Raw genomic sequence first — 13,226 nt, 5'->3', positions numbered from 1 at the left:
AGATTGGGGCTGTGTTTGATTAATTTTGGTCATCGCATTGTCAATCTTCTGCCGGACATGCAAGAGACAAGTCATTTGTATTGAGTAAAGGCAAAAAGTCAAGCAAAACATTTTAAATAAGCCAATAAAGATTTGAAAACAAGCAATCATGATCTTAAATTCTTAAATTCTTAAATTCTTAAATTCTTAAATTCTTAAATTCTTAAATTCTTAAATTCTTAAATTCTTAAATTCTTAAATTCTTAAATTCTTAAATTCTTAAATTCTTAAATTCTTAAATTCTTAAATTCTTAAATTCTTAAATTCTCAAATTCTTAAATTCTTAAATTCTTAAATTCTTAAATTCTTAAATTCTTAAATTCTTAAATTCTTAAATTCTTAAATTCTTAAATTCTTAAATTCTTAAATTCTTAAATTCTTAAAACGTCAAACCCACTTTCCGTTTCTGTTACTTTTCAGCTGCGTACCGCTTAAGAAAAATATTTTCGTGGCCCTTTCCCTGACCTTTTCTTGTGCGATTTTTTAATGGAGTTTTGCGTTCCTTCCGATCTGCGTATCAGCCTTTACAGTACAACTATTCAAACAATTTTTAAATGAAAAGAAAATAAATAAATAATAAATCAACAAACACATGTTCGCAATTTTTCCTTACTCCCCACTGACGTGAGCAAGATATACCCATTGTTTACAAACTCACATTGGCCCAATTGAGTACTAAAGCCAAACTAAAGCCCTATGTAAATTTTTATGTACAACGGTAAAAAACACCATTAAAAACACTCCTACTTCACAGCTCGTTCCAAGGGGACCATAGTTGATCCATCGAAAAAATGTTGTCAAAAAAAAAAATTTGCATTAAAATGAAAAAAAAAGTGATCAGAAATGGTTTTTAATCATGTTTTTTACCGTTGTACATAAACATTGACATAGGGCTTTAGTACCGAATTCAAGTTTTTTTTTTGACCTTTCAAAAATTAAAAAAATTAACTCAAGATTAATTTTTTTACGTGCTAAAAAACTTTCACATCTAAACGAACGATTTTCTTGTACATTTCAACGTGACGTACTCGCCGGACGCCACATAAACCTGTCAAAAGTGAGTGCCCCACCGCGGTCCACTTCTGGCAACACTGCGCACTCAAACGGTTGATCGCCGCCCATCAGAAATTCGAAATCGTCGACCGTTCAACCGCGAGCAAAAGCAAAAAGGCGGAGTGTTTTTTGCGCAAATTTACGGCTACTTTTACGGATCCGGCACCGAAACAGGATGGACGCGAGCAGCGGCAACAACACGAGCAACGGAAAACCGCTCAAATGCAACCAAAATGTGCAGGTTTATCTGCGCGTCAGGTGAGTTGCGGTTTGGGCGTTCCGAAGGGGAACCGTTTTTTGGTCAACTGTCAACTTTTTTTTTAGGCCCACAAATGCCCGGGAGAAGTTGATCCGGTCACAGGAAGTGGTGGACGTGGTGTCCAGCAGGGAGGTGATGCTGAAGCCGACGTTGTCGGATACGCGGACGTCGAAGAAGTTTACGTTTGATCGGGCTTTTGATGTGAACTCGAAGCAGCACGAAGTGTACCATGCCGTGGTCGCGCCGTACATCGAGGAGGTGCTGGCCGGGTTTAATTGTACGGTGTTTGCGTATGGGCAGACGGGCACGGGGAAGACGTTTACGATGGTGGGGGAGGAGCAGCCGGAGTTGAGTTCGGGGTGGGACGACGATACGAAGACGGGGATAATTCCGCGGGCGTTGAACCATCTGTTTGACGAGCTGCGGATGACGGAGTTGGAGTTTTCGATGAGGATTTCGTACCTGGAGTTGTACAACGAAGAGTTGTGCGATTTGCTGTCGACGGACGATCATGTAAAGATTAGGATTTACGACGATGTAAATAAGAAGGGGTCGGTGATTGTGCAGGGGTTGGAGGAGGTGCTGGTGCACAGTAAGGATGACGTTTATAAATTGTTGGCGAAAGGGCAGGAACGTCGCCGGACGGCGTCGACCTTGATGAACGCTCAGTCGTCCCGTTCGCACACGATCTTCTCGATTATTGTTCACATCAAGGAGAATGGGATGGAGGGCGAGGAGCTGCTCAAGATTGGCAAGCTCAACCTGGTCGATTTGGCCGGAAGCGAGAACATCACCAAGGCCGGCAACGAAAAGGGCATTCGTACGCGCGAGTCGGTTAATATTAACCAGTCGCTGCTGACGCTGGGTCGGGTCATCACGGCGCTGGTCGAACGAACGCCGCACATTCCGTATCGGGAGTCTAAATTGACCCGTTTGCTTCAGGAATCGCTCGGAGGACGCACCAAAACGTCCATCATTGCGACCATCTCGCCAGGGCACAAAGACTTTGAAGAAACGCTCAGCACGCTGGAGTACGCCCACCGTGCCAAAAACATCCAGAACAAACCGGAGGCGAACCAGAAGTTGTCCAAGAAGACCGTCATCAAGGAGTACACCGAAGAGATCGATCGGTTGAAGCGTGAACTTCACGCAACCCGCGACAAAAACGGAATTTACCTGCCGGAGGATACTTACAACGAAATGCTCTACAAATCGGAAGCCACCACGAAGGAGCTCAACGACAAGGTGCAGCTCATCAGAGTCCTGAAGGACGACCTCGCCAAGAAGGAGGCCATCTTCAAGGAGGTCAGCCTCAGTCTGGTGGAAAAGGAGGAAATTCTGCGCAAAACCGAGGGCGATTTGTGCGTGACCAAGCACGAACTGGTCAGCACGAAGCGCAACCTGAACATGGTGAAGAACCGCTACGTCGAGAAGAAGGCCATCATCGATCGGCAGGTCAAGACGGAGGAAGCGCTGACTAGCCAGGCGAAGGAGCTGATCGAGGTCGTCGAGGACGTGAAGGCCGACACGGACGGGCTGCACGCGACGATCGATCGCAGAAAAGAAACGGACGCCAAGAACCAAACCGTGTGCGAGCAGTTTGTGGACCAGATGCGCACCCGAATGCAGAACATGCAGGCGAACGTGACGAGTCTGACGCAGGGATGCGCCCAGATCACCACTTCGATTGGTCGCGACTGGGAAAAGTACCTGGCGAAGCAGGACACGCTGCAGCAGGATACGAGGGATCGTATTGCGGCGCTGGAGAGCTTGGCGGAGACGGGGTTGGCTGGTGGGTCAGCGCTCGTGGAGAGTTTCCAACGGGAGCATTCCGAGTGGACGGAGGGACAGCTGAAGGTGGTGGAGAGTTGCGCTGGGCTGGTTGATCAAGCGGTTGAGGGTTTGAGGAAAACGGTGGCGGGTAATGTCGAAGCGTTGCGGAAGATCTTGGAGGAGCAGCAGGGCGCGCAGAGGAATCTGCTCGAGAGCACGCTGGAAAGCTGTCGGCGGAGTGACGAGCAGTGCTTGGCGTTTGCCAATGCTCAACGGCGGAATTTGGGCGAGATGGACCAACTGATGGTGCGGTTCGGCGAGAGCGGAGTTCAGATTGAGCAGTTTGTGGAAAAGTCAAAGGAGTCGGCGCAGAAACGGATGGACCAGCTGACCGCGTTCTACAACAAGATGTGCGAGGAGATGCGGGCGGAGGAAGCCGGGTTGGACAAGCTGAAGACCGTTTGCCAGGACGTTCAAGACGCGAAGAGTGCTGCCCAGCGGTTGATCAGCACTGGCGAGACTCAGGTCGAAGAGAGCATTCGACAGCGAACGGCTTCCGCGGAACAGCTGGAAGAAAACGGCCGCCAGCTGGATGATGTCCTGAAGATGCAACGGTTCGTCGTGGAAGGATGCCTCAAGGAAACGATTCTCCAACCTCTGGAAGCCAGCTGTACTGCGCAAAAGGAAGCCATCACTCAGCAGCGCCAAACGTTGCAAGCCCTCCCCGAATCCACCAAGACTCGGTGGACACAATTCACCACCGCCTTCACAAATCACCGCGCCCAGCTTTCCTCATCGCACAGCGCCCAAACCGAATCCCTCGTCACCAAACTAGCCTCCGACCGTACCGAACAGTCCGAGTTCCAAACGACGACCGTCGCCCTCAACAAACAACTCCAGCGAAACATCACCACCTACCAGAACCAGACCAACGCCAACCTGGCCGAAATGACCGCCCACATCGGCCGATTCCACCGCGAAGAACTGCAACTGTACCAACCAACCGGCCAAACCCCGATCCGCAAAACCATCTCCTACCCGAAAGACCTCGCCATGACCTCCCCACACGACCGCATCGTGCGCCGATTCTGGCGCGAGCGGGAACGAGATCATGACCTTTCAATCTCGGAGGTAAGTCAAACCCCTTTAAAATCTTAAAACCAATAAACAATTCTTTTCATCGACAGCAGGACAACGAGGACGTGAGCATGCTGTGCGCGAGCCTGAACGGGGACGAAATCCGCAACTCGACGCCGCTGGCGCCGCGCCACAACGTGCTCGCCGAGGACCGGAAGCGCTTCAAGGCGTTGCAAATCTCGAACATTGCGTCCAAGGTGGGTTTTTTGGTTGAATCATTTTGCTAAGCTGAAGTTAAATTGTTTTTTAATTGATTAGGCTGGCGCCGACCTTGAGCTGGAGGAGCACAACAAGGAAAACATGGACACGATTGAGGAGGTGGCGTAGACACCGTGCGCACCTGCAGAGTGACCGACAACAATCCGTGCTATTTTTTTTTTCCTTTTTAATGCGATATTTTGACCACGCTTGCTTGCGTGAGGCGCACACGCGAGGTAAGTTCACGACTGTTTGTCCTTTCTTTATAAGTATTTTTTTTTAAATAATATATTTTGTGCCGTACGAGATGGAGCGTTCGTTTGGAAAATGTTTAACATTGATCGTAATAGCTAGAAACTTTAAGAACATGTGGCCCATGTGGGGTGTGGAAGCTGTTTGTGTACATAATCGAATTGTTTTAGTATTGTTTCGTATGTATAACACTGACTACGTGCACTTTTAAGACTTGAATAAAAAAACATAATACTAAACAAAAAAAAGAAATATGTTTTTTCGTTTGCTTTTTTTTAACAAACAACATATGTTTTGACTGTTATTTTTAAAGTATAACATCAAAAAGATGACATTTCCCATTACTAACTGTACTCGATTATCCAAAGTTCGATTATCCTTAAAAAAAAAAGCTTTGGATAATCTAAACATGAGCAATTTTTTGTATTTTTTTGATTTGACTCAAACTTTGTGGGGGTCATTTTGTGTCGTTGGTTTACCATTCCCATAGGGGCGGTGGGGGCAGAATGGGCCACCCTTGGTGTTGGGCTTTAGAATGAATTTATTTAGACCAACATTAAGGCAAGGGTCTTATAAAGGACGTCAAATAACATCACCATACCGAAAACGACGTTTGAATTCATTGTATTTTTCGAATTATGAGCAAAAATGTAAATTTATGACAAAACCACGCAAATGTTGTTTATTTTGAGGTTCTTAAATAAGCATTCTGAAAAGTTGGTTAGTTTGAAAAAGTTTGTACAATGCTTATAATGTTACTAGATGTTACTACCAAGGTAATCAAACAACACCGGAACCATCAAATCGTTTAGAGGCTTGGTGGTGGAAGTTTTAAATTAAAATCTACTTGAGGGCCTTTTTCTGTCTTATAAAAACAATCACAATTTACGAAATTTGAGCTAAATGGATTATATTGTTCCTGGTAGCTTCACAAATCACGTTTAATCCAACATTAGTTGATTTTTTACTTGTTTTGATGCTTATTTGTAAAAATAGTGTCTTATTTCAACATATTAAAACTATTTTCAAAAATGTTTGTTTTGGTAAGTGGCCCGCACCCAGGAAATGTAGCCGAAACAAAACTTTTTTTTTAAGTGGCTCAAAAATAGTTTTAAGCTTAAAATTTTCATCAACCAAGTATACAACATCAAGGGGAACATCCAAAAGCATAAGCCTACTACACTGAATTCTTAAATTTGTATGTTTTTCTATGGTTTTTGGCGCATTTTACTTAGGCGGGCCATTCTGTCAAGCAAAAAGCAAAAAAAAACTTTTAAAAATATTTGTACTAACCTTATCTGAAGTGAAATTTTCGGATAATCGAGTCTGTATCTAGACTGTACTATAAAATTCCTAAGTATGCAATTGTTCCACTAATTCCAAAACAGATTTAAATTTCCACTCTAAAATATGTATTATTTTTACCATTTCGGGAAATCCGGGACAAAATATAAAACTTCCAAGGATTCAAGAATTGGGTCCAAAAATGAAGCATAGATTGCTGATATTATTGTTTACAGCGATAAAGCTTATTTTTCTGAGTACAATGACCCTTTGTACGCCCACAAAGAGTTTAAAATTGATGTTTAAATAAATTTTGAAAAAATAACCTCGCGGTCCTTCTTGACAGAAATGCTCCTACTTGACAGCTCGTTCCAAGGGGACCATAGTTGATCCATCGAAAAAATGTTGTCTTGTCGATTTTTTTTGCATTAAAATGAAAAAGTGATCAGAAATGGTTTTTAATCGTGTTTTTTACCATTGTACATAAAAATTGATAAAGGGCTTTAGTACCCAATATCCAGTTTCCGAAAAATCCCGGGATGGACATGTCTGGAGTTTTTTCTTTTTTTTTTTTTAAAAGGTCCAATAAACCAAATTTTCAGTTTTTGCTTTTTGGGTGTTTTTTAATACCCCTGCCTCAAGGCGGTTTTAAAACACCCAAAAAGCAAAAACTGGAAATTTTGTTTATTGAACCTTTAAAAAAAAAACTCCAGATGTGTATTTTTGTCCGTGGAATGTCCAGTGCAGCAGCAGGAGTCGTTTCACTGGAAAAGAAAACAAAACCTGCTTCCAGGCAGTTGGACTCCAAAGGTTGCTCGAGTAAGGGGTTTTGAAACAGAGACTGCGCCAAGGCCATGCTGAAAAGCGAACAATTTGACATGACATTTGTCCACATGACTTTTCTTTTACATTAAATAAAAAAATATTTAGACTATTTGATAAAAATACAATTTGTATTTAAATAATTGATAAAATAAATCAAAAATAAATTGTTTGATTAACCTTCCATGCTAAAAAAGTATGATAACAATACAATATTAAAAACATAGCTACTTTTTGTCTGTAAACTAATAACCTGAGACCTTTTTAAATCATCACTTTTTTGAACATTGCGTTTGAAACAGCAACTTTCCAACAACACTATCACAGCATTTCACCGATTAAAAAGTCTTCTTTGGAGATCAAAAGTTGGTAAATATTGTATTGCAGTCGCGTACTATCCGAACCATACAATTGACGAAATTCATTGCCCATAGTGTTAACTGTAAGATGGTTCTTAAAAACAAATAATAATAAAATACAAAAAAAAGTTACATAACACAATCATTTTGCAATACGCACCGTAAATTGAAGTGACTTTGATAGGGTTTCCAAAGTGACAACTTTGAAACGTTGCTGAACCTTCACGTTGAGTCTCGGCGCATGCTTCTATATTATGACATTATGTCATCGTGGGAGTGGAGCCCGAGCACAACGGTACAGCGCTCGTCTCTGTTAACCAGCAGCACCCTGATTGGCTTCGACACGTCCATGAAAGCCGATACTCGCGGTATCCCAAAACATCTTCTGCGGGGAGTTGTACCGTCGATCTTCGCATCAAAGTACAACCATGTTCCTCCAAACAACAGATTCTTCACCGATGGCTCCAATCAGCTCAGCTATCAAGAATCTTATCAGCTGTTCTTTAAGCTGAAGGAGTCGAGTTCGGTTTATGTCGCAGAGTTAGCCGCGGTTTACTCGGTTTACTGCGCACTGCGAATCATCGAGACCATGCCACCTGACCACTACTTCATCTTTAGCTCTGTTGAGGCTATCCGGTCTCTGAAGCCGACCAGGGAGTCTGCGTTTTTCCTCACGGAAATACGCAAGACAAGACTGTGTTAATCTATAATTTTGGTACCAGTAGTTAATTTTTTCCATGAGTAAACAGAAACAGGCAAAAAAAAAGTTACATTTTATTATTGGACGTTCTGGGTCCTCCAAAGTGTCCTGGAATACAGATCTTGGAGTCTACCGCCGTAACAACACGATTCTACCAAGTTTCCGATTATGGTTCATATTCAACCATTGGTTCATAATCATAACAACCTGGCGGCTCAGTCCTTCAGCATCACGGTGGTATGGGTCCGCGCTCATTGCTCGATTCCGGGTAATGAGAAAGCGGACTTACCCAGCCAACTTAGCCAAGAAGGGTGCTGAGAGTGGTGACATTTTTGAAAGGCACTTCTGGATTGGCAAACACAATGGGACGGCGACACCAAGGGACGTTGGATGTATTCCATACGACCTAAGGTGCAAAGAAATGCCTGGAATGGACTTGACGCGTGGATTCATCAGAACGATGTCCCGCCTTATGTCGAACCATTACTCGTCCAAGGCTCATCTTTACCGCATCAACATGAGTGATACGAACCTTTGCGACTGTGGGCAGGGTTATCAGGGCATCGACCATCTCGTATGGGCGTGTCCAGATCACCATGTTCACAGAATTAAGTTGAAAGATACCCTCAGGGCCCGAGGAAGACCACCAGAAATCCCGATGCGAGACGCGTTATCTCAACTAGACCTTGATGTTCTCGATCCGATCTATCAGTTCCTCTTAGATTCCAAAATAACCATTTAGTTTTTCTTCAGTTAGTATAACTAGCCTTCACACAAAGCCGTCGTTTCTGGTTTGCACCGGAAGCAAAGCAAGAACGCCCCAGCCGAGCCGACACCGAGTTGCGGCTGAGGACAAAAGCAAAGGCCAGCAGAGCCAACCAAGACCCCTACACAATCCCCTTCCCTTCCCACGCCTTGTCTTTTAACATCACCCTACTAACCCCGAGTTGGCCGCGGGTAATCGACTCCCCTCCCACTAACATTTACACACAAGATCCTCTGTAATTATTCATAGCTTTAAGTAAAATGTAATTACAAAAGCCGACTCGGTCCTAACCAGGTCCCAGAACCGAAATGGACCTAATAAAAATAATTTTATGAAAAAAGGTGATCGTTTTACTTATTGCAGCAAAAAAAAAAAAAAAATGCTGCTATTAAAGATATCCTGGGCTATCAATGTCACCCCAGTTTCCGGTAATAACATTTGTAGTAATCCTAGTCAACATGTATGTTCCTTACCTTCTTGTGAATCTCGAGAGGAAGTAGTTCTGCCCTAATGCAACTCATTTTTGGTGTATCCTTTGTGTACCCTGTGGGAAAATATGTGTTTATCATTTGCTAGTGATTTCCTCTTTGTGACCGTTTTTACTCTTTAGGCATCAGGACATAATTCCAAAATGTTTGCATTCCGTTTTGGTTACTCCTGAATTTCCAGATTTGAGCTGCTTTACGGCTAGTTCCCAAGCTTCGCGTAGATCTTGCCCTTTTTCACGACCATTGATCGCCTCAAACCATCGCGTTTTCGGTTTACCCGTACGTCTTCTCTGGTTCACGTCGGGAAAGCTGGCTACGATGACCACTCTTTTGGCGGGTTCATCGTTTGACATCCCAGCGACCTGTCCCGCCCACCGTACTTGTTTAGCATTTACAACACTCATGATAGGTCTACAGATGTCTGGTTGTTTGGCACCGTTAAATATTGCTCTTAACATATCGTCTTCAAACTTGACGAGCATTGTTTCTCTACTGGCAAGCACTGTCCACGTCTCACACCCTTCAAGGACTCTGGATCGTATTTGCTCGTCGTATATCCTCCATTTCTTGAGAATATCTTGCTCTGATTCTAGCATCTCCTCAAGATCTTCGAAAGTGCGTTTTCCGACTTTAATACATCTCTCGATTTCTATGTTGCAGCTGTTCTCCCATGTCACTAATGATCCGAGGAATTCTACCTCTTTCACCATTTCGATCTTATCACTCGCTATGGTCACCGAGCCACTTTGCGGTAGTTTCCCATTGGCTAACATGTACTTCGTTTTCGATGCATCAAGAATCAGACCAACTTTCCTGGCTTCAGCTCTCAGTCTAACGTACTGAATTTCAACATCTTGGATCGTTTTTCCAATTATGTCCACTTCGTTATCGTGGCAGAGAATCAGCTGAGAATTTTCAAAAACTGTGCCCTCCATGTTGAATTCCGCTCGTTTCAAAACACATTGTACTGCCAAATTTAACATGACAGATGAGTTGTTTTTCCCAAGAGTTTTAGTTGAGGAATCATTTGCGTCTATTAGGTCCATTAATTCATTAAGCTTCGCTGTTTCGTAATCAACTTTGAAGTAGATGAATAGATGATGTGTATCTGTTGCCTGAAATTCTCGACTTATTTGTAGAATTTGTCGCAACGTAAATATTTGTTTGATTGTTGATAATTTTTCTGGAACGTCCTGGTCAACATCATCCTCTCTATCTATTGCTGTCAACTTATTTTCATCACATTTCTGTGTGTTCTCTGTTTGACCTGTTGTGAGAATGTATTTTATTTTTTCGTACAAAAGTTTAGCAGTTTCGTCTATTGCTCCTATCTGGTTATCCTGATTCAAAAACTCTTGCAATGATTCCTTTATAGTTGAGAGAACTGGGTTTTCGTATGCCTTCCAGTGATCTTTTGCGTGCTCGATGTGAAACTTTTGAAACATTGATTCAACCCATTCCCTATCCATATATTTGTTCTTCCGATTTTCTTTATCACAAACCCAATCAAAAAGCTCGTCTCTTAGAAATTTGATCCCAAGTTTAGAGTCCATTTGCTTGGTTTTCCTAATTTCTGCTTCTATTTTCTTCCGCAATTTGTGAAGATTCAAATGCGCCACAGAAAGTATGAAATTATCGCAAAAATCATCAGATGGATTTAGCTTCTTAACACATTCGTTTTCTTGGTCATTCCAAAACTTGTAGAATAAACTGGTATCGAAGATGCTTTCAATTGAAGACTTTTTTGAACACTTTACAAACATTTTTCTTGCCCTCACTTGCAACGGTTTGTTGGTCAAAAAAACGTACGTCCACTTTTCATCAGTTCTGCATCGGGCTTTTTTCAGCTTTTGACTTTTTTCAAAAGAATCATAATATTTGTACATGGAAAATGCTTCATCAGAGCTACGGTTATTCGGTAGAAGCATACCCTCCGTCAGATTGCTACCGTCTGAGCAATGCTTAACCTGTATCAAAATATGTTCACCATTCATCTCCAGCCAAATATCGTCGAATTCGCCAACTATCGGATCCGTAGGTTCCATACAAAGCTTAAAATCTTGCCCGTGTTCAGAATAGCTGTTATAGGCGCGCAGCAAAATGTACATCGTCACACACAGTTGGTATTCGGTTCCACGAATGCCATTGTGAATTCCGGATATTCTTTCCGCGGTTTTGGAATTTTTGGGAGGTTGCCTATGAAAATATGATGTACAACAAGAATTTTAAACAAAAATAAATTCCACTCACTTTGCTTTAACAGGCGTTGTCATTCCGGGCATTGTTCAAATGATTAATTAATCACTGATGAGAAAAATTGATAAGGTTAGCATAAACCGTGCGCTGTTTTTTAAAGAAAATTCAGTCAAATAAAAGTGTCCTTATTAAAATAGCTCAAATTTGATGTACTGAGCCTTTATCCCAAATTTAAACTCGATTGAACAAATAATCATGTAATTTTATCATTTTTCTTTATCTGCGCATCGTGGTTCAAGTGATTGATAAGTAAGTGCCAGTGACTCATTTACTTTCGCATATATTTTATACTATCGCACACAAAAGTAAAACTTTATCAGTGGCAATGCTTATTTCACACATTCGAACAAAAAAGCAAGGCGAATTTGTCCCACCGAATTCGGTAAAGTTTACCGAATTTGCAACTGCTGAACAGTTGAGTAAACTGAAAATTACCGAATTCGGTAAAAACTCACCGAAATTCGGAAATGCGGTTCATTATTGTACATCGTACAACCGAAATTCGGTTAAATTTTGTTCATTTTGACAGATTGTTTTACCGATCTAAACATTACCTATTTTTCAACTACCGAATTCGGTACAAAAATGTAAGTGTGCACACATGTAGTTATGAAACAAACTGTATTATTAACTCAAAAATGACAAAATTACATGTAGGACGGATTTTCTTTAGTTTTTGAAAACTTTTGAAACTAGTTTGAAATTATCAATCCTTACCCAGCACTCTTACTCGCGTGGCGTTTCACCGAATAGTGCCGATTTGATAGTGCCGCGGCAACGGGCAATTGAAACGCGAATGCTTGAGTGGCTGTGTGATAGGGGAACAGCATCTAATTCCAGCGTGCCTCTAATGTTGCCATATCAGCACTTTGACATTCAATTACAGCTCATTAAAAGTGTTTTCAACTGGAATCGAGTGATAAATAGCTCAATAAAAAGTGAGCAAGTAAGTTTCTATTAAAAGTTTTTCTAAATTAGTTGTTTAAATATTGAAAATGAACAAATTGGACGGAATTAGGAGCAAATGCTTAACCTGCCAAACATACGAGAATTTCCCCTACTTGACAACCCTGCGCAAAACTGCCAATCGAGGAGGGATTTCCGGGACACTCCAGAAAAAAAACAATACTGCAAGTCCATGTTTTTTTTGGTAATGGTTTTAGATTTTTGAATTCTTAAGAAAAAACTGTTATTAATAAAGTCATCTTTTCTTGTTATTTTCGTTATCTTAAAATCTTAAATTGGAAAATTTGTTTGTAGTCATAACGAAGACTGTTGCGAATACGCAAGTGTCGCACCCCTCGGACACTGCTGCTGACCCTTTTGTGCTCCGTTCAATTGTTTGTGCTTACGATCGGTGCCCGTGCTGTCGCTCAGTGAAGATCAGAAGTAAACAACAGTTTTGGACGAGCGGTAGTGCGGAAACCGAAGTTGTATGTTTTTTGTGTTATTGTGAAATATTTGTTGATTAAATGTTGTAATAAAATTACAGCTTTGTAGCGATCGATAAAATGAGTGTTTTAATTTGTCACGCTCACAATCCCGGTGTCCGTGCTCACATTCCGGCCGTTTCCAACAAAGACTATAGATTTAAAAAAATATATGCCAGATTTATATCCATTCTACAACAAATTTAGAAATTTATTGCATCATGCTACAGAATTGGTTCTGGTGGCAACAAAATTAGATATTTTTATAAAAAAAATCTATTTCTGATGAATTTTGATCCAATTTGAAACTTCTTATTTACTTAACCTAAAATGAATATATATTTAGAATAAGTTATAGATCCTAGTTAAACAAACATTTCATGGTGGATTTTTCAAATAAAACATTCAAA

The 13,226-nt window shown here is 41.6% G+C and overlaps 2 protein-coding genes across 4 annotated transcripts; one reads left to right on the top strand and one right to left on the bottom strand.

Moving 5' to 3' along the window:
• The first annotated feature begins 1,138 nt into the window (after positions 1-1,138).
• Positions 1,139-4,950, top strand: LOC120424184 (kinesin-like protein Klp61F). 2 transcript variants are annotated; one of them, XM_039588241.2, is made up of 4 exons: positions 1,139-1,350; positions 1,417-4,255; positions 4,315-4,458; positions 4,520-4,950. In XM_039588241.2, the coding sequence occupies exons 1-4, from the start codon at positions 1,268-1,270 to the stop codon at positions 4,586-4,588; spliced, it is 3,135 nt and encodes a 1,044-aa protein (XP_039444175.1). In that variant the 5' UTR covers positions 1,139-1,267; the 3' UTR covers positions 4,589-4,950. The 2 variants fall into 2 exon arrangements, with proteins under 2 accessions (XP_039444175.1, XP_039444173.1); XM_039588239.2 differs by having other exon boundaries at positions 1,140-1,350; positions 4,312-4,458.
• Positions 4,951-6,997: 2,047 nt separating this feature from the next.
• On the bottom strand, positions 6,998-12,159 carry LOC120424204 (uncharacterized). Of its 2 annotated transcripts, XM_052709520.1 has the most exons (5): positions 12,104-12,159; positions 11,381-11,434; positions 9,246-11,326; positions 9,116-9,186; positions 6,998-7,270 (listed from the first exon to the last, which is right to left on the bottom strand). In XM_052709520.1, the coding sequence occupies exons 2-3, from the start codon at positions 11,410-11,412 to the stop codon at positions 9,256-9,258; spliced, it is 2,103 nt and encodes a 700-aa protein (XP_052565480.1). In that variant the 5' UTR covers positions 11,413-11,434; positions 12,104-12,159; the 3' UTR covers positions 6,998-7,270; positions 9,116-9,186; positions 9,246-9,255. The 2 variants fall into 2 exon arrangements, with proteins under 2 accessions (XP_052565480.1, XP_052565481.1); XM_052709521.1 differs by lacking the exon at positions 12,104-12,159 and having other exon boundaries at positions 11,381-12,066.
• Positions 12,160-13,226: the final 1,067 nt, after the last annotated feature.

This window comes from Culex pipiens, chromosome 3 (genome assembly GCF_016801865.2).
Source record: "Culex pipiens pallens isolate TS chromosome 3, TS_CPP_V2, whole genome shotgun sequence".
Classification (NCBI taxonomy): domain Eukaryota; kingdom Metazoa; phylum Arthropoda; class Insecta; order Diptera; family Culicidae; genus Culex; species Culex pipiens.
Note: the sequence above shows the minus strand (reverse complement) of the source record. Positions and strands in the feature narration are given on the sequence as shown.

Excerpts from the sequence above, each read along its gene's own strand:
- LOC120424184 (XM_039588239.2), top strand. The coding sequence starts at position 1,268 with ATGGACGCGAGCAGCGGCAACAACACGAGCAACGGAAAACCGCTCAAA. Across the intron at positions 1,351-1,416 it reads CAGGTTTATCTGCGCGTCAG|GCCCACAAATGCCCGGGAGA; the intron begins GTGAGTTGCGGT and ends CTTTTTTTTTAG. Across the intron at positions 4,459-4,519 it reads TCTCGAACATTGCGTCCAAG|GCTGGCGCCGACCTTGAGCT; the intron begins GTGGGTTTTTTG and ends TTAATTGATTAG.
- LOC120424204 (XM_052709520.1), bottom strand. The coding sequence starts at position 11,412 with ATGCCCGGAATGACAACGCCTGTTAAAGCAAA. Across the intron at positions 11,327-11,380 it reads ACAACGCCTGTTAAAGCAAA|GCAACCTCCCAAAAATTCCA; the intron begins GTGAGTGGAATT and ends ATATTTTCATAG.